Source organism: Sylvia atricapilla, chromosome 20, assembly GCF_009819655.1.
Source record: "Sylvia atricapilla isolate bSylAtr1 chromosome 20, bSylAtr1.pri, whole genome shotgun sequence".
Lineage (NCBI taxonomy): Eukaryota > Metazoa > Chordata > Aves > Passeriformes > Sylviidae > Sylvia > Sylvia atricapilla.
The window spans coordinates 519,737-539,807 of NC_089159.1; the positions used below are offsets into that span (position 1 = coordinate 519,737).

At 48.2% G+C, this 20,071-nt stretch overlaps 1 protein-coding gene across 2 annotated transcripts in view; it reads right to left on the reverse strand.

Annotated features, from left to right (window-relative positions):
- Positions 1-1,054: 1,054 nt before the first annotated feature.
- The window catches only part of MTMR4 (myotubularin related protein 4), a 61,829-nt gene continuing 42,812 nt past the window's right edge, over positions 1,055-20,071 (reverse strand). For both annotated transcript variants that reach the window (XM_066333118.1, XM_066333119.1), the window contains 12 exons: positions 15,338-15,451; positions 9,927-10,123; positions 9,581-9,709; positions 8,452-8,563; positions 7,833-8,028; positions 7,198-7,383; positions 6,266-6,436; positions 6,002-6,156; positions 4,465-5,671; positions 4,021-4,131; positions 3,678-3,766; positions 1,055-3,295 (listed from right to left, as the gene is read on the reverse strand). In XM_066333118.1, the coding sequence (XP_066189215.1) occupies positions 3,118-3,295; positions 3,678-3,766; positions 4,021-4,131; positions 4,465-5,671; positions 6,002-6,156; positions 6,266-6,436; positions 7,198-7,383; positions 7,833-8,028; positions 8,452-8,563; positions 9,581-9,709; positions 9,927-10,123; positions 15,338-15,451 (2,845 nt within the window). In that variant the 3' untranslated portion in view covers positions 1,055-3,117. The remainder of the gene's footprint in view (positions 3,296-3,677; positions 3,767-4,020; positions 4,132-4,464; positions 5,672-6,001; positions 6,157-6,265; positions 6,437-7,197; positions 7,384-7,832; positions 8,029-8,451; positions 8,564-9,580; positions 9,710-9,926; positions 10,124-15,337; positions 15,452-20,071) is intronic.

Here is a 20,071-nt window from a genome sequence, read left to right on the forward strand (position 1 = left end):
CCATCCTGCACAGAAGAACCACCCACACACCTACCTGGAACAGGTGCTAAGAAAACATCAGTGGAGTGAGGAGATCATAGAATCAAGAATGGTTTGGTTGCAAGGACCTTGTCATAGGTTAATACAGTTTGGTTTTTTTGGTTAATAGAATATTGCTCTACTAGGGCCTTAGAATTCTTTGGAAAGGACAGGGATCTATCAGGGGCCAGTTTTTAGACTGACATGTATTTTGACCACTGAGAAAACAGAAGGCAACTTTTGGTAATACCCATATAAAACTGAGTGTGCTCAAGCCAAGCCCTTTTTCACTTCCAGCCACAGAAGGTAATAAAGCCCAGGCTGGCCAGGCCCTGCTGCTCCCCTCCTCCTGTGGGGGGGGCGGGGAGCTGGCCTTGGTCTGGCCATGCCTTCAGTTCCACCATCATCCAGTTCTACTCCCTAGCATGGGCAGGGACACCTTCCCCTGTCCCAGGCTGCTCCAAGCCCCAATGTCCAACTTGGCCTTGGACACTGCCAGGCATCCAGGGGCAGCTGCAGCTTCTCTGGGCACCCTGTGCCAGGGCCTGCCCACCCTCCCAGAGAACAATTCCTTCCCAATATCCCATCTATCCCTGCCATGGGAAGTGGGAAGCCTCTCCCTCCATTCCTTGTCCAAAGTCCCTCTCCAGCTCTCCTGCAGATCCTTTAGACACTGGGAGGGGCTCTAAGGGGCTCCCTGGAGTCTACTCTAGGTGAACAATTTCAGCTCTCTCAGCCTTCCGTCACAGCAGGGAATCCTGCCTAACAATGCTTCCTTAGAAAGAAAACAACTTCTCCTTGAGTCCTTATAGGAGAGGCTGGAAGGCCTGGTTATCCTGGGAAGGTCATCCTGCAAGTTTGTCTGGAAGAGGGCAGAGGTGTTCTGTGCCCTACCTGCGATTGTGATTGTGAGAAAGGGATATTAAATCCCTAACAAACCTTAATCAAGGGAAAAGGTGGTGAGTAAACAGCAGCCTGAAACCCCCTGGGCAAGCAGAACACCCCACAGAGGAAAGAAGGGGCCAAACCCAGCAGCACTAATATAGAGATTTTATTTTGACTGGATTGAGTTGTACAGCACATTTTGTTTGTCACAATGCCATCAAACTGATTGGAGAGTTTTTGGCCAGCACACTGTGACACTGAAACTCAAAAGAGCTAAAAGCAGTTTGGACTAATGGCCTGAATGGGAAGGCCAGCGGTACCTGGTTTCTGGCTTCCTCATCACTTGCAGTCATTCCAACACGTGCAAAACAGGAGCAAATCCAGTTTCTTCTGCCAGGCCCATGGTCACACTTCCATGCCTGGAAATGACTGCAAGGTACAAGGCAAGGGAGAATCTGAAGCAAGGTGCCTTCTCTTCCCAGAGCCATGTTGGTTGTTCCCAGTATGAAAAAGAAGCAGAATCTAAGTAAGTACAGGGTCTTCAGAGGATGAGCTTCACTCACACATCAGGTTTACAAAACCAGAGGCTGACAAGTCAAAGTGCAGGTAAGGGTCCTTATTTAATTCCTTCTGACAGAGATGACAAACCATTACCGAAAGATCTGAGAGATCACAACAGTGTCAAGTTCTTTGCCTTGTTAGCAGACCAATGTCCTCACAGGCCCTCCCTGCCACATATCGAGTCTCAGCTCCTGAAGTGCAGAATATACTGGAAAGAAAACCTACACTTCTGCAAAGAAATGCCCCACTTTCAAACTCTTCTGAGTTTGAAACTCCTGACTAGTATCCACAGATGCCTTACAGAGGAGGCAGTATGGATGCTCCCCAAGGGATCTAGGGATTACAAGCCCATTGAAGCCCACTTTATAAACCTTTCTTCCTTTCTAAACCCAGTTTCTTGTCCTTAGGATGAGTTGGGATTCCTGCTCTCTAGTTTAAAGGAGAAGCAGAGAGGCAATTACAAGTTGGCAACTCCGAACTTTGACCACTGTACAGAAGACAAAGAAGTCAAATTCAAGAGGCATTTCAGGTAGCACTGGGGCAAGTCAGAGAGATTTTTTCCACCACTGAACAGATGCCACATGTCATGGTTACTACTGCAGCTTGGCTGTACATCCTAAAGTGAAAAGCACAGACCGTAGTGTCTATGTCAGCCAGTGTCCTTTCCCACCCCCATTTTGGTATCGATGCTTCATTCTCCCTTCTTCGGGTTATATTAAGTGCACAGAAATATATAGCAGCATTTGGACTGAAACCCTCACATACACCAGACAGCACATTCCAGGAGGTATAACAACACATTATGGCCTATACCCTCAAGGTATCAAGTTTTCAGGATAAAGAGCAGTAGGAAGTGGAGAGCTGAGGGCAGAAAAGGGGAGGAGGAGCAACACAGGAACACGAGTTCTGTTTCCATGCCAGGAGAGGATCAGGGTGCCATTCCTGTGTTAGCACCAGGCTATGACACAACCGCAGACAAAGCAGATGGGCAGAGCAGAAGTGAAAAGCCAATCTCCCATCTTCCCATGGTGCTGGGGGCAGGGACAAAGTCTAGTGTGCCACCGATCCCAGCGGAGCCTGAAAACGGGTACGATCTGCTCAGCCCTTTTCAGCTGGAATACATTTCTCCTCAGAGGCCAAGAGAAAATCAATTAGTGATGGATAATAAGTCTTGTTCACCAAGCTGATCGCAAATCACACTCATGGAAAGAGAATCTACAGATCTGCTCCAGGCTGAGGCCCTTCCAACACCAGCGGGAGCTTGCCCTCTTCCTTCTCACACAGCAGCCTGCCTTTGGAGGGGGAGGTGGTTCTAAACATGCCTTTCTATTGCTTTGGGGAGACTTAGCACAGGCAAGAGCTGTGAAAACGTTGCTTTCCAGCCCACAAAAGGAAGAGGTTGTGATCCTCTCCCAGCCATAGGCCATCAGGGCTTCAACACACGGGCCCACCAGCTCAGGAGTGGGGACACAGCAAACTCTCTCATCTGAGCTCCTCTGCTCCAGCCCGGCAGTGAGGCTGCTGCAGACAGTGCATTCCAGCTTGGTGTTCAAGTGTTGCACCAAAAGGCCTTCACAGTTACCCTGGAGGCAGAGGCACCCTTCAAACCCACGAGAGAAAAGGCTGGGCTTAGACAGGTCCCTTGTCCGGCATTCAGCTGGAAGCTGTGGCAATGGGTTTCTTCATATGTTGGCTCATTAGCTCTCTGGCACGAGACACTTGGATATGGTCATAACAGGAGTTACAAACGAGGACAGGGTCATACAACTGCTGATCAGGGATGGGCAGCTTCAGATGGCAGCAGGTAGCACAGAACACATTCCCACAGTTCCTGTCAAGGAGCAAGAAAAACAGTGAGAAGAGAGCTGGGACCACCACAGAACTTGAGCAAGCACAAAGGGCCCAGGTCAGGGCAAAGTACCAGCCTGACGGAGGACTGTAAACGTGTTTCTTATACTGTGGTCAGCAGTGCAAGTAAACTGCTAGTGCTGACAAGGCTCACTGCTGTCCCATACAGGGAGGGATCAAAGGCCTTGGAAAGATAGAAACAAGAACTATGTAGAATGGATCTTTGCAGGAAACTGAGAAGGCCTGGCATGTAGTGGAAAGACCTGAAACCTTCTCCTAGGATCTGGAGGGAACAGACCTGGCAAAGGGGCATTTTGTGATACCAGGCTAAGGAGAGGAGGGGTCCAGAGCACTGACATTTTTACCTGCAGTGGTGTCTCCGTTTGGCCAGCCAGAACTCACAGTCGCAGTTGAAGCAGTGTGAGGCCATGTGGTCTGGGACCCACCGCGTGACCTAGGGCAGACACAGTCAACTCCTATCTGTAATCCCACAGTGACAGCTCTGAACAGGCTGGAGGTGGCTTTGGGCCACACCTCACAGTGAGCCTACCCTACCCAAGTCAGCAGCAGCAAAGGATGTGTCAGCGACATGGGAGGCTGTTCATTGCCTCACTTCCAGACCACTCTCTGCTGCTGTGCCCACCCAGATCAGCTGCAAAAAACATCATTCCCTCCCACTGCATCACAGCTCCATGATGGGACACACACCTCAGTCTCCTTCTTATCCACAGGCTCCCAGCTTGCTTCCGACAAACAGTCCTCACTGTGGTCAGAACAGAAATCCTCTGTGTCGCTGCCATCTGATTCCTTCAGACACGTCTGCAAAACGAGACCAGGTCACCAATCCCCTCTGCTGCTGGGCACACACTCAGGGCGTGCTCTGCTCCACACACTCTGTGCTGGTGAGGGGCACTTAGGTGGGCTCCCAAGCCCCCAGACATGGGGCAAAGCATCCACGAGTTTGTAGGAGTTTGGTCCTCGAGCAGCAGAGATATCTCTGGGTGGATGAGGGCATGGCCATGAAGAGGACACAACTGGCAGAGGAACAATCTTTCCCACCCCCTCCCAAAGGGACAGAGAGCTGTGGGCTGGAGAGGGAGGTGTGCAGGAGTTACAGGGACCCGGCATGGGGTGTGAGCAGCCTGTACTCACAAAGTCATCCTCGTAGTCCATGGGGGGCTCGGCTGGAGGGGCACAAAAGTGGCGAATGTCCAGGCGCAGCTGCAGCTCCCGCACCTGCCGGCGCAGCTGCTCCACCTCCTGCTTGTAGCTGGCCTCGATCTGCCGCAGCCGGTGCTGGATCACGTCCGTGGGGAAGGGCAGCCCATCATCGTCCAGGTAGAGAGGAGGCACAGGAGAAGGACATTTTGGCGGCAGGTGCTTGGGACCAGAGGCTTGTTTCAGGTGGCAGGGCAGCCACAAACGGCTGGGCTTCCCAAAATATGTGTTCACGTGGCCAGTGCAGGCCGAGGGCTTCCCACCTTCCCTGCCAGACCATGGGCCACTGAGGCACAGGCCCGGGGCCCGCAGGGGTTTGCTGTTCAGCCTCTTGCTGCAGCAGCCATAGGAGAGAAGGTGTCTGGGTGTGGGCTCCCCACTGGGGAGTGATGTCACCATGCCTTGAAAACTGTCCCAGTTGGACCCCAGGAAGGAGAACTCACTGCTTTGGCTCTGAGAAATGGGCTTGCGCCATTGCTCCAGCCCGAGCCTCCCTGGCCGGCCAGGCTCCTCAAAGGGCATACTCTGGCCAGCATCACCTCTGCCCTTGTCTGCATCTGGGCACGGGATATCCAGGGCAGGGCCTGGGATGTCCTGAGAAGGGGTGCCTGGTGCCAGTGACTCCTGGCTGGGAATGTCTTGGTGGGTGGTGATTCTTTTGGGACAGCCTCCTCTGTTGGACACTGTGCCAGCAGCCTTTAAAGGTTCCTGGGGACAGATTTCCAAATGCTTTCCAGAAGTGGTGGAAACCTCGTTGCCGTTTTCCTGTCCGGAAGAATTTGGATCCGGACCTATGCCATCCAGTTCCTCTGTGAGTGTTCCATTTCCCTTTTCCACCTCCACAGGGACACTGCTGGCAGGCACAGCAGCCTGGTTGGCCAGCTGCCTGCTTGGCCCTTCGTGCTGAGCACAGCTGCTGTCTTGCAGAGGAGGGTTCTCCTCCTTCTCCTCCCTGGGCCGTGCCTCTCCTGTGGCCACTGCAGCACCTTCAGCCCCCTCAGGACTCGCATGCCGGGCATCCAAGCCCACCCGCACCTCTTGACAGTGGTTGTTCAGGTTGGGGTCACTGGATGTGCGGGTCAGAGGGCTGCTGGAGTCACAGGCAGAGAGCAGGTCATCCACAGATCTTGTCTTTGGTAATCTAGAACCCAAAGGCAAAGCAAATCTCACAATAAACCCCCTGAAACTTCCTTGGTTTCTATCAAGACAGATGAGGGCAGGGAAATATTCCCCATTACAGCTCCAGGGGTGGGTGGAGAGGAGCAGTGCAGCTGCAGGAGCTGAAATGCACAACACCACAGTGTGGCCTCCTGCCTTTGAGATGCAGCAGGGACCTCAACTTTTGAGTGGCTGGGGCACTGAGCTCTTGTTCTCATAAGGAAGATGAGAACAACAACAGGGAAACTACAAGAAACTACAAGAAATCAGGAAGATCTGTGGGTACACAACACCCTGAGCCTGAAGCTCTTACCTGTCCAAACACCTGCCACTGAAGTCCTGGCTCTGAGATCCAGGGGGCATGTATATGTCCATGTCCTCCTGTCCCAGAGGATGTGGTGAAGAGGCTGGGAGGTACACGGCTGTCCAGAGGTGCAGGGCGCGCACATGGCACACAGGATGCAGCACCTGCAACACCACCCGTGTCAGAGCCCAATGCCATGGAAAGCCCTCCAGCTCCCTCCCCTGTGCCTGCCAGGGGAAAAGCCTGGAAAGCTAGGCCAGGAGCTCTACTGACCTGCTCAGATCCAGGCATATAGAGCAGGTTGTGGAAGTTCTTGTTGCCGGCCCGCAGCAGGGACCACACAGAGCACGTGCGCTTGTAGATGTTGTGCATCTCGCGCTCGCAGGGGCTGTTCCCCAGGAAGGTCCCATAGAGGCAGGAATATGTGTGCTGCACCAGCTTCACCTGTGGCACAGAGGGAGAGCCACACTCAGAGCCATGGGGAAAAGGGGGCTCTTGCTTACAGGGGACACATCTTCCTCTCCTCTGGGATGGGCTCATGCACTGCCTACCCTGGGTGACCTCACTGCTGTCCTTGCTTCTAAACTGAGCAGGACAGGGATCACTTAAATGGAAGGGAAAGCAACAATCAACTGATACCAAATCCATCTCTCTAGAACCAAGTGACTCTAGAATCCTCTCCTGCATTTTTTTGGTAGGACAGAGGTTAACTTTTTTCCCTATTTTTTTTTTCAAATGTTTCAGTCCCATGCAAATCAAACCAGTGCTACTGCTGGCATCTGAATTCCCTAGGCTGGAAAACAACTGGAGAAAGGATCCATAAAAACCAGAGTATATAAACTCTCCACCATCTCTTCATGAGAGAACATTTTTAAACTAAAAGAAACCAGATTTAGATTAGATGTTAGGGACAAATTGTTCCCTGTGAGAGTGGTGAGGCCCTGGACCAGGATGCCCAGAGAAGCTCTGGCTGTCCCATCCCTGAAAGTGACTAAAGCCAGGTTGGACAGAGCACGCTGGGGTATTGAAAGGTGTCCCTGCCTACAGCAGGGAATGGATGGAATGAGATGGGCTTTAAGTTCACTTCCAACCTAAACCATTCTGAGATTCTATGATCACATTACAATCCTCCAGGTTCTGCAGACCTCTTCTCTTTCAACTCCAGTACTGTACAACATCACGATCTTCCATCATGTATTTCTTACCAGAAAAGCTTCATTAAATTCGAAAAGGCAGGGAAACTGCTTTAGAAGCTGATGAACAGAATCCAGCCACTGGAGAAAAACTGGGCACTGCTCGTTCTGATCTTCCACCTTTTCCTGGTGTCCACAGCGATCCCCGAACTTGTGACCGAAATCCAGCCAGTCCGATTCAACGAGCACCTGGAAGCCCTGTGAATAAAAGAAAAAACAATTGCAGAGACTTTGCTGAGGACACAGGGCAGGACAAAGCAAGGCCCGTGTGCCAGGAAAGGCTGGGAAGGAGGTGCTGTGGTGCCTGGTTTGGAAGCAAAGCTCACCAGGGTTGGAGGTTTCCAGACACAAACTAACAGTTGTTATGCCTATGCAGTAACCAGCTCAGAGAATTTAGAGTAGGGAAGCAGCTGAACTTTGAGCACAAGATGGTATTTCCCACAGCACTTCCCCAGGCTGGGCAGAGGAGTGAGGAACAGCTCACCCAAAACAGGCAGGAAGAGAACAGGGAAAACTCAACACCCACCACAGCAGCTCAGAAACACCACTAAGCTTATTCTCAAATACAATCCTGCCTTTTTCCACAGTGCTTCCAAGACAAAAGCTGCCTTTGAACAGACACAAACTGCAGCAGAGCACAATCCTACCTCCATGGTCCGGTAGTAAGGGTCCAGGAGAATCTTTGCCAGTGCCACAATCTGTGGAGTCCTGTCCCAGCCATCAGAGCAGTGAACCAGCACCGGACGCCCTTCTCTGTCCACTGCACTGGAGACCAGCACTGCTGCTTTCAGCATGACAGACAGGTGCTGCAGCCACTTGGTGCTCTCCAGGGCTGAAAGCCAGCTGCAAGGGGGAAAAAGGCAAGAAAATGGTTGCTTAGCTCTCCCCTGAAGGACAAAAAAATACATTTTAACTTCAGTTTTCTTGGAGTCCTCAGTGAAAAATCAGTCTTTTTTAAAACATATCCCAGAAGAGCCAGGCAGCCTGGAAAAAAGGGCAAAGAATCCAACCCAAAATTTAATTTTTCTCAAATACAGCCACATTTTGGAAACCCTCAGAGGACACACACAACCAAGTGACATTGAGACAGTGCCACAATCCCTTCTTGATTAATGAATTAAAATTAGCAGCCTTCAAGCTAAGCACTTTCCCACCCCTCTCTTTTCTCAGGTAGAAACTTGGGATAAAAAAAGGAAAAAAGAGTGAACCCCTCTCCAGGTCACTGACAGATATGGCATCAAACTCAGCTATAGAAAGGTCACTCACTTGCTGGGGTCTGGCACTTGACTGCAGACAGCACGCAGATATTGGAAGCTGTTCCGGATGGAGTGGATGTTGGCCATGCCCATGAACACAACTTCACAGTTGGGGTAATATTCTAATATGAGAGACAGGAACATTTAGAGAGAGCTACAGCAGGTACAGAACACTCTGAACTGGGTTCTGACAAGGGTCATTGAATCCAACTCTGCTGCTACTGTCTCCACACTCCAGTACAGCTGCCCCTCACACACCAGTCCTGGTGTTCATGGAGTCACTAAGGTTGGGAAAAACCTCCAAGGCCATTGAGTCCAACCATTTCCCACCACTGCCAAGGCCACCACTAACCCCATGTCTCACAGGGTTGTTAAATCCTTCCAGAGATGGGGACTCCCAACACTGCCCTGGGCAGCTGTGCCAGGGCCTGACAACCCTTTAATGTAGAAATTTTCCCCCATATCCAACCTAAACCTCCCCTGGCACAGCTTGAGGCCACTTCCACTCATCCTGTGCCTTGTTCCCTGGGAGAAAAGCCCAACCCTCACCTGGCTGCCCTCTCCTGTCAGGGAGTTGTGCAGAACCAGAAGGTTCCCCCTGAGCCTCCTCTTCTCCAGGCTGAGCTCCCCCAGACACTCCTGGTGCTCCAGACCCTCCCCTAGCTCCATTCCCTCCTCATGGTCTTTCTTGTCCTAATGGGCACAAAATTGAACCAAGGATTGGAGATGCCTCAGCAGTGGCCAGATAAGGGGGACGGTCACTGCCCTGTGACCACACTAGTGCTGGTACAGCTCAGGTGTCATTGACCTGTTGCTCAGCTGGGCACACCTAGGCCCCTGTTCAGCTGCTGCCAACCAGCACTCCCAGGTCCTTTTCCACTAGGCAGCTTTCCAGCTACTCTGCCCCAGCCTGGAGCATTCCAGTAGGACTGCTGTGACCCAAATGCAGGACTCAGAACTTGGCCTTACTGAACCTTATCCAGTTGGCCTTGGCCCGTTGATCCAGCCCATCCAGATCCCTGTGTAGGAACATGTTCTCTAACCAAGCACCAAAATGCTGCCCCGATCCCCAGCTGTGCCTTAGGAGCCACTGCCAGGCCCAAGAGGATTATGCTCTGGGACTTCTTGGCCCTTGGTACCTTCACATTCGCAGCCACCTCCCTTGGCCCTGTTGGCTACGGCTGCCGTGTAGGACCTGGCATCGAGGATCAGCAGCTTTTGAGGGGTTCCCGCATTCTCCACGCCCGAACACGCTGTCAAGGATGAATCTGCAGGGACACACAGGGCCTGAGCTCCTGGCACCTCCCTCCCTCCCCCCCACTGCCACCGTGAGTAAGCCCAGAGAGCCACTCACACACCGCAGTCACGGCGTGATGTGGCCCAGGTTGTCCCCCTGGAAACTAGGGTAAAGCCCTGCCCTGGGACAGCCCTGGCAGCCCCTCTGTGGTGTCCCCCGTTCAGGAGGGCTGGTGGGAGCCATCTCACCGAAGTCAGCGTCGCAGGGCTCACCGCCATCACTGCTCCCAGTGTGCAGCGCGGCGCCCGGAGTCCTCACGCCAGGGTTCAAGGCACAGGCTTTGGCAATGGATGTCACCAGGTACTCATCGTCAGCGTTCCGCCAGCCCCACCAGCTGATCTCAGGCTGGCTGCAGCGCGCGATCACTGCCCCGTTGCGCACGTGTCTGCAGGAACACAGAGGCTGCCTGAGCCCCCGAGAGCGCTGGGCTGGCCCGGGAGACACTCCCTGTGCACAGCCACACCTGAGCTACTCCTGGCTGGAGCTGCTTCGTCTGCTGCATGCAGCAACTGCTCTATCTACAGCACTGACCCTCTCATCAAGCAGTGAAAAAGGATAGGGAATCTCAAATAACCATTTCTCACCACTGCAGCACTGATAGAGAAGCTAAACCAGTGTCATAGTTTTATTTGCATTAATATAGAATCATTTAGGTTGGAAAAGACCTTCAAGATCCCCAAGTCCGATTTCAGACTTCTATTTATATATAAATATATCCTGTAACCTATAAATATATAATATATAAAATGGATATTATTGTGTATAGATAGGACAGTATTTATATATTAAACCAGAGAGAAGAACTTAAAATCACATGGTTATATTTTGAGAAAGTAATAGTTATGTCATAGAATCACCAAATGATGGTTTGGGTTGGAAGGGACGTGGAACATCATCTTGTTCAACCCTCCTGCCATGGGCAGGGACACCTTCCACTTGGTTTTAAGGCTGTTCTGTTCTCTTCTCTTTTTTTCCTCCCTTAAATTACAGACCCATTGTTAAACCATTTCACTTATGACCTCTAAGTTGGGAAGATGAGCTCCCTTGGCATCAGACCAGGGAGTTTCTGGGTGGAGGCCTGAGCTGGTATTTATCAACAACCTCAAAATGTGAACCCTACCCTGGCTGTGCTTATTGACACCTAGCAGGAGGCCTTGAAGTAGGAATCAGTGCATTTCTCACATGAACACACTGGTCAGGTTATTCCCAACTGGCCTGGAAAGGGAAGGGACTGTGAGGTGACAAAACTGCTGGTGATAAAGAATGACCCAGAAAGTATGAAACTTAGTATTAATAAGTGAAGAGTATTTACAGATGATCAAAGTGTAACCCCAGCTGTGACACAGAGCAGTTTGGTGCAGATTAGCAGCCAAATCCTGAAGGCTTTGAAGTCACTGGGGAGCTCTCAAAAGCCTCAGCTCAGTGCTCAAGAGAAGCACAAAGGTTAAGGATGTGCTAACAGTTATTGGGAAAGGAATAAGACATAAAATATTATGACTTCACATCTTAACCACCCTAAAACTACACAAATTCCTCTCAAAAAGGATCATGTTGTAGACAAACCAAGTCCCAGAGATGGGTGGCACAGACACAAGCAAGCACTGGAATGGTCATGCCATGCTTCAGAAACACAAGTATTTCTTGGACGACAAACAAAACCAAGAGTGGACTCACAGCCACGGTGCAATGTGGAACTACTAACTGGTTCCAACACTTGGTGGCAGGTTCACCAAGGGACAGTGAGACTGTCACCCATTCTCCCAAATGGGTGTAGGAAATCTAAGATAGCAGATGCTCCAAAGATGCACAAGGAAAGATCACCTGCATCCCTATACTGTTTGTTATGTTTCCCTGAGGTGCTGCTCCTGCTGCCTGGTTTTTCTTGGAGATGGGAAAATGAACTGAAGAGACCTGAACCAAACCCACACATCAACCATCCCACCACCCCACCTGGAACATTTACCTGGAGACCACAGAGTCAAGGAATGGTTTGTGTTGGGAGGGACCTTAAAGCCCATCCCATTCCACCCCCTCCATGGGCAGGGACACCTCCCACTGTCCCAGGCTGCTCCAAGCCCCAGTGTCCAACCTGGCCTTGGGCACTGCCAGGGATCCAGGGGCAGCCACAGCTTCTCTGGGCACCCTGTGCCAGAGCCTCTCCACTCTCCCAAGGAACAATTCCTTCCCAATATCCCATATAAACCTGCCCTGTGTCAGTTTATGTAGCTTCCTTAATGACATCTCACAGATAATAACAATGAAGACTTTAAACTGAATCCTTCCAAAGAAATAATGTTCATGTTTGGCCAAGACAAAACACTGTAGGGACCCTTTACTTTAAGTGCTGCTCTGTTTTGCAAGGTGACTTGCAGAGCAGTCACTCCCAGGAGATCTATTCCTGCCTTCAGGATCACTCAAGGATGGATAACAGAGAGCAGCAATGGCTTTGTTTATAGTAGTAAATGAAACAGAGCCAAAGTGTGAACTTAAGCACCAGCCTGTGATCATCCAACCCTGTTTGTGAGCCACCCACAGCTCCTGGCCTGTGCCAAGAAGCACTTTCCCAGACAGCGCCTGAGCATGTTTTTGGGAAAGGCAGGTGCTGTGCCAGGGACTGCTTGCAGCAGGCAGCTTGTGGGGCAGGACAGGGCGCAGGGCACAGCAGCTGCTTCGGGCAAAGCCGAAGGGTCGCATTGAACTCACAAAACTCTTGGTAACACAAACCTCTGAGCACTGAACAACTGCTGGGGACCTTCATGAGACACGGTGACCTGACAGTAAACAAGGAAATGTGGCAGCACCAAGGAGTGTGAAGGCACCAGCAAGCAGAAAATACAGCAGGTGCCAGCAGAGGAACCAAACCACAGTTGAGCTTCCAAGGAGCTTCCCAAGGCAGAGGAGTACCAGAGCCTGACTCTGCCTTCCCTGCACATCTCCCTAGCATGAGCACAGGAACCATTTAAGGCCTTTTCTTACCTGGGTGTTTGGGGAAGGTTTTCCTCAAAGGAGAAAGCTCCTTTCTGGAAACCGGAATGGCAGAAAGTGCCAGAGTGTTTTAACTTATGTGGAACAAATTATTCTTTAAGGATCCTCAGTTTAGTTTTAATGACTCAAGACCCTTTCATGATCTAAAGCTGCAATATGAAGTGCCTCTGTAGTTTATCAGTTGAGTTTTTCCTCACAGATTCATTCTGATTACAAGGCTAGAGCACATCTGATACTGTCAGCACATGCCATTTAACCCCAAACAATCCTCCATGATGGATTAATACCTGGTTTAGTGAAAGGTAGCGGGGGGGTTGGAAGTAGACAATTCTCAAGGTCTCTTCCAACCCAAACTTTTCCACGATTATGTGATCTCCTAAGTCTCCTCTCTGTTATTTCCTGGACAAGTTAAGGAGCTTTGCTTAAAGCACAAGAAAAAGCTTGGAGAGGGTTTACTGAGTTGAGCCTAAAGGTTCCCAACTGAGATATCTGTGTGTATATGAGCTTCCATTTCCAAGACCTTTGGGATAAACTCCTTTCTCACTGTGGCAGGATGTGAGAGCCCAAGAGCGAGGCTCAGCTGTGGGGTGGAGCAGTGCCCGCTGTCCCCTGGCAGGGGATGCCAAGAATCAGAAGGAGCATTCCTGATGCCACAGGCCCAAGGTCTCCTCAAGGTGGCTAAGAAGACAGAGCCAGAACTGCCACGCCGTGCCTGTCTGCCTCTCTACTCAGCTAAATAATTGATTGCATCCTTTGCACTTGTTTTACAAGTGGATTGTGCCTGGAGGCTCCTGCATCTCTCTGGCACATCTCTGCTGAGGACTGAGATGGAGACATTAATTTCTGTTTTGCTTTATAGCTAAATTACACTTTTTTAAAGAAATCTGATAACGGGGTACCTTTGGTGTCATGTTTTACACCTCTGACTGTGACCCAGTGAGATCAGTCTTATCCAAAAGCTCTGAGGTCTATCAGAGGCCCTTGGGAGGCAGGCACCCATATATTCTCTCTTGAACTCCAAGTGAGAAGGAGGAGCTGAGTATCAGGCTTTTCATTTCCCCACAGCACAAGGCACTGCAGAAGCAGCCATGACCCTCAAGGACCCTCCTGCTCCAAAGACTTCAATCTTGAGGGCAAAGACTAAAAAATGTGCATGAAAATCAGAGACACATGGGCAAGCACTTGACGCATCTTGTAACACCACTTGTCAGCGTCTTCTAATCTGATCCCAGGCTGCAAAGGGTTGCACTCAGCTTGTAAATTACTGGATACCATTACAGAGATATAAAGCAAGGAACAAAATAATTGCTGGAGTAGGAAAAAGACATGGCTTTGCCCTCGGGTGGGGAGGCACAGTGGGACAGGCTCCAGCACCAGGCCATTTTTAGCAAAAAGAGTCACAAATACAATTAATTCTTAGCTGAGCTGACTACAGTGAGGGAAAGGCTCCATCTGATAAGCTGTGCTCATTCCCACTCTGCTGCAGAACTGAGTTATAGAAGGAGCACAGTGTTTTGCCACATCCAACAGCAAGCCATGAAGTGTGAAGGTGCAGAGTTAAGGTACCTGTAAATTCACTGGTTTTGCTTCCTGACTTCTGTATTTTCCAATACAGCTCTGATATTTTAAGGTTTTTATATTTGGATTTGGTAACTGCTAACACAGTCTAAGGCTAAAAACCATAATGTACATTTTACAACAGCACAACGGCCAGGGTCCCTCTTTCCATCAGCCTCCTGCTGGTTTCAAACACATCAGTATCCTGGGAGACACATTTAATGAGGAACTAGCCCCTACCCTGCAGAGCCCTGCTCCTTTGGCTGCCTGGCCTCCTGCATCCCCCTCTAAATTATTTGTGGAAGGCTGATCAGGAATATTTCACAGAATTATAGATTATCCTAAACTGGAAGGCACCTACAAGGGTCATCCAGTGCAGCCCCTAGCTCTGCACAGACACTCCAACAATCCCACCCTGGGCATCCCTGGGAGCTCCTGCAGCTCTGGCAGCCTCAGGGCTGTGTCCATTCCCTGGGGAGCCTGGGCAGTGCCCAGCACCCTCTGGGGAAGGACATTTCCCAAAATCCAGCCTAAAACTTCCCTGACACAGCTCAAGCCATTCTCTTGGGTCCTATCCCTAGTCATCAAAAGCAGAGATCAGAGCTCCACTGCCCCTCATGAGAAGCTGGAGATTAGGGCATTCCCAGGTCTGTCCAGGCCTGCACACCCTGCTGAGCACAAGGCACCCAGCAGGCTCCATTTGGCTCAGATTTCTTTTCAAAGTAGCAGCCAGACAAGGACCAATGAGTGGAAAGATTTTGAAACTCTGAGAGAACTTTAATTTGACCTCATCTTGCAACATCTCCTGTAGGAGGAAACTCACCCACACCTTCAAATTTAACAAAGCAGCAAAGGACAGTTCTAGAACACTGCTTCTCTGGAAAACACCCTGCTGCAGATGGTGCTGAGAGAAGGAGCCCTGGGAGCACCACGTTTGCAGGCAGGAGGCAAAAGGATAAACAGCTCTCCTGCCATCCCTGTCCCAAAGCCCCTGCAGAACTACAAGGACATGGCAGCTGTCATGGGTTTGGGAGAGGCAATTTGGGTTTGCATTTACCTGTACACCACCACGGGGATCCTCTTCCATGACCTGAACGAAGCCACGTTCTCCAGCTCCTTGTCAGTGATCCAGACAGGGACCAGCAGCTTCTGGGGATAACTGGAGCAAAGCCTGGAGAAGAGAAAGCATGAAAGGCAAGATGAGGACTGAGAAATTAAAAATCTGCCCCAGAGCAGCTCACATTTCCCCAAACTCAACATGCAGGACTTTGGCTCTTCCTCCTCACATCTGAAGAGCAGCCTCAAAAAGTGAGCCAAAACGTGCTGTCAGGAATGGACTGAGAGAAGATAACCTCCTTTTACCTCAGGCCTCACCTCTGGGCTCATACTAAGTATCACAGTACTTCCCAGGATGCCTTTGGAAGAACCTCTGGAGAATTCATGAGGGTTTAGGGGAACAGTCAATAATTTACATGGAGCTTTTGTTTTCTTGTAGCAGGCACACACAGAGCTTCTGGTAAAGAATGGCCTACCACTTTCTGCCCGGCAGAACACGACACCACTGCTCAATTTGACACATTGTTCAGTGAGGAAGACACAAATTTGTGCTGAAATTTAGCAGTGGGGACTGGGGATATGCAAATAAAGCGACAGGAGTGAGAGCTAAATCATATCTTGGTTTGTGGGGTGCCAGAAATCAAATTCTTATAGATACCTGAACATATACCAGCAGTGAGAGAACTCACAGCAGAGGGCACTGCCAGAGGGCATGCTTAGATAGGATATTGGGAATAATTGTTCCTTGGGAGAGTGGTGAGACCCTGGCACAGGGTGCCCAGAGCAGCTGTGGCTGGATCCCTGGCAGTGCCCAAGGCCAGGTTGGACATTGGGGCTTGGAGCAGCCTGGGTGAGTGGAAGGGGTCCCTGCCATGGCTGGGGTGTAATGGGATGGGCTTCAAGATCCCTTCCAGCCCAAACTATTTTGGGATTGTAGCACACGCAAAATTCCAGGAATGCAGGGGGGGCTTTCTGGCTCCTGCAGTTCCTCCCCTGCCCCTGCTGCTCCCAGCACAGGCTGAGGGCAGGCTTGTATTATCTTACGGGTTGTAGGTTGGAGGCAGATTCACGACTGGACACACCAATGACCATGAGACAAACAGCAGAGATTTATTATGGCCTGTTGCAGCAGCCCTCTTGTTAGAGGTTAGAAATGAGCTGAGACACAAAGTTCTTCTTTATCACAACATGAAAAGGGTCCTGGTTTGTTTCTCTTTACAGCTTAGCCACCCTGACTCCAACTGTTCATTGACTCTGGCTGCAGCAAGCTCTTACTGTAGGCTTCCCTTGCAGCCTCTGACTGCTGGTTATTTCCTGCTAAACTCTGCAGGTATGAGTTTGTAGACTCTGACTGCAGGCTTTTACACAGCTAGACTGGCTGCAGGTTCCAATAACAGGCTCTAACTGCAGACCCAGACTAACCTCACAGAAGTGATTCTCTCTCCTCAAGATCCTCTGGTTCAAGACCCTCCTCTCACCAGCTAACCCACTCCCTTTTATCACACTTATCTCTACTGGCTATAGCTATGATTCATCAGGGGTGAGGCTGTATTAGGTCATTAAAACAGCTGTTACTTATCAAGGATGAGGTCACCCTCTCCTACAATGGCTGCCTCCTTTTATAAGGGGTTCAAAATTCCTGGGCTTAGACAACTGATTGGTTGGGGTCTCAGCACCACCCAGCTCCTGGCCAATGATATATCTGCACTCAGGATTGACTGGGGTCCCTGTTTGAGTTTGAATCCATCCTATCATTGCTCACCCAGGGACTTGCTTACTTCTAGGCTGGTTCAATTTGGGGGTCTGTTATGGCCAAATTTATCTTTGCAGCTACAGACCAGCTGCAGCAGTGACAATTCCCCCTTTCTGTCTTATTAAAAAATGCAAAGTGTTCTTTGTCATCCTCTGCAGGGTGCCCTGCAGACTGGATGACAAAGATAACATGATGACACATATAATAAACTTAGTTTGAATAGGAGTTTCCATCCAACTCAACAAGCTTAGTCTCCCCCAGCCTGTGATGTATCTCATGTATGATTGGAATTGTAACATTCACATCTAGGAGCTGTCAAAAGGGAATACCAGCAATACAAGTTTTCAAAATGGCATGCCACAGGCTCATTACTTAGAAGCTGTAACTTTACAACTTAACACTATAAACAGTAAACAATTCAACTCAAAACCATTTCAATTGAAAATACACATCCTTCTGCCACTGATTGAGTCTTGGGGTTCAAGTAGGGTGATGGGTAGATTGTCTTACTACTGACAATCTTCTGCGTCTGAAAAGTTGTCAGCTTGCTAGGTTATGCTGTGAATTGATTGAAAGACATGAGAGCACTCAAGACTTTTGAGGGGGTTATACATCCACCCCACACTCTCCCCCTTTCTTTGTTTTAACAACTCAACAGGAGCATCATTTAATCCTAACAAAACATGCACTTGTGAATGAAATTAATGAAGTGAAACTTTCAACTGCCTATATGCTTTGCTATCATGAAGGGTCTGCTAAGGAGCCTTCTTTTCACAATGAGGGCTTGGAATGGAAGGCCTCTTCCTGATGAGGCTTCCATGTTTACCTCAAAGGAAAGAGGTTCAGCTTCTGCAAAGCCAAATCAGCTAGTCAAAGCAACTTGCTTTCAATTTCAGCACAGAAACACCTGGGTTTGATGGTATACTTCTCCTGCCAGTCAAGGCCATAGCTCAGCCAAAGCTAAGACTTAGACTGAGAGGGCTTCCTTATCATATCTTTAAAAGAAGTCTTTCAGTAATGACTCACATAACAGCTGTCTTTGTCATCTATCCTTAGCTAAATAACCAATGATATTATAAATAACTTGTAAATAACTACAACTATGTACATATATATACAACTCTTTTCAAAGTACTCTTTACCCTTTTGGTACAAATGAACCAATTCAAAACTACCAAAAGAAACATTTCTTTGTTTCAGTTAGGTTTTATAAGCCGTATCCTGGTATATGATTTAAAATGACATATCTTTGTGTTAGTAATGTCCTTAACATATCGATTCTTGAGGTTGGAGGGAATTAAGTTACTTATACAGCTATTGTACTATCAGTAGTATACTTAACATCATCACTTAATGGCAGCAGTGTAAATAATGAACCTTTTCCTTTTAAGGAAAAAGTTAAGTTAAGAGTTTTGAAATTGAGTCAAAATTAATCAGCAAAAATAAAAAGGGAAGGTGTTAATTTACAGTACACATGGGCAGAATCAACAATTCCAATTAATTTAAATGCTTTTCGGATGATTATGCATCTTTAATTAATATGTTTCATGCAGTACAAATTATTTTTGTTACTTAGAAGTTCTTGTTAATACTTTCTCATATATAGTTTTTTTCTTTAATTTCAAATTACCTCAGTTCTGTGGTTATTGCATCCGTATGTTTAGTTCCAAAAACTGAATATTAGAAGCCATTTTTAAATTCTGGTTCAAAAGTAAGAAAACATGTAAATGAGTATTTTAGTGATAGCAGTGACAGACCTGCTATATTCAGAAACCTGTTATTGATTTCAACAGGAATTGGCATGAGTAAACTATGAAAGGTACTTGAAAATTATTTTCAGCTTGAAAATGATTTTATAGACACTGTGAATAGAAATGACAGATGGCAAATCCTCAGTCAGAAAACTGCAACTGAAATTTGCTAATGAAACACTTCTCTTCTACACCAAATTAGTACTTCTATGTTTGCTTTCATGAACTTAGAATATTCTTTTTAGGACTTTTAAAACAAACAGTGTCTTGAAATTCTAAAATGTCACAATGTATATACTAAGTGTTACACTGCTATTTTCTAGAGTTATTATGAAGTGTGTTCAGTTAGAGATGGGGTTTTATCATCTGTATTTGCATGTGTAAGCATCAACAGTTTAAGGTGATGAAATCTAGATAAATATTACTATGAATATTGTGTAAGTATAATGTATAAGTTCATTTTGGAAACAGTTTACTATGAAAAGAAAACATTCTAAAGGGACTGTTTTAAACAGTTTACTATGAAGGGAAAAACATCCTAAAGTTAGTATGCTTTATAATAAGGCTTTCCCTTTATCAACATATTTAGTAGGTTTCTTTTTGGTGTTGCCTCAATAATCTTTTAAGCTTTAGAGCTTTACACTAAATTTGGCTGATTTGCTATAGATTTGTTAATTGCTAGATAAACCAAAAATAGTCCACAGTTCTCATCCTTGGATAAAATGTTTGCACAATTTTAAATGAGAACAAAATTTAATTTAGATTTTGAAATCACATAACTGAAATGGCAAGATTTTTGGAAGAGGAAAAAATACCTTGATGCTTTTCTCCGGAGGGTAAAAACAGCCTGAAAAACTACTGTGAGTTTTACACAGAAGAAAATTATTAAGTTAAATTAAATTCCTTAAATATTACACAGTATTATACTGAAACTTCATTGGACATTTGAAAAGAGCCCAGTATTGTCCCTCACAGCATGAGGACTAAACCTGTTGAAGATACATAGAAACCAACATTAGAATGGGCACTTGCCTTTATGGCAATTATTTGTCACATTCAATTTTTGAAAACCCCACCAAAAGAGCTTTTTTAATGTGTCTCAATTCTGTGGGTAGAGCCTTTGGACTTGCTTTGCATGCTGGGCACTTGTATGGCCACCGGCGAGTGGGCTGTGGCAGGCTGCGGTGGGCTGCAGTGGCCAGGACAGCCCCTGGGCCTGCTGCCTCCATCT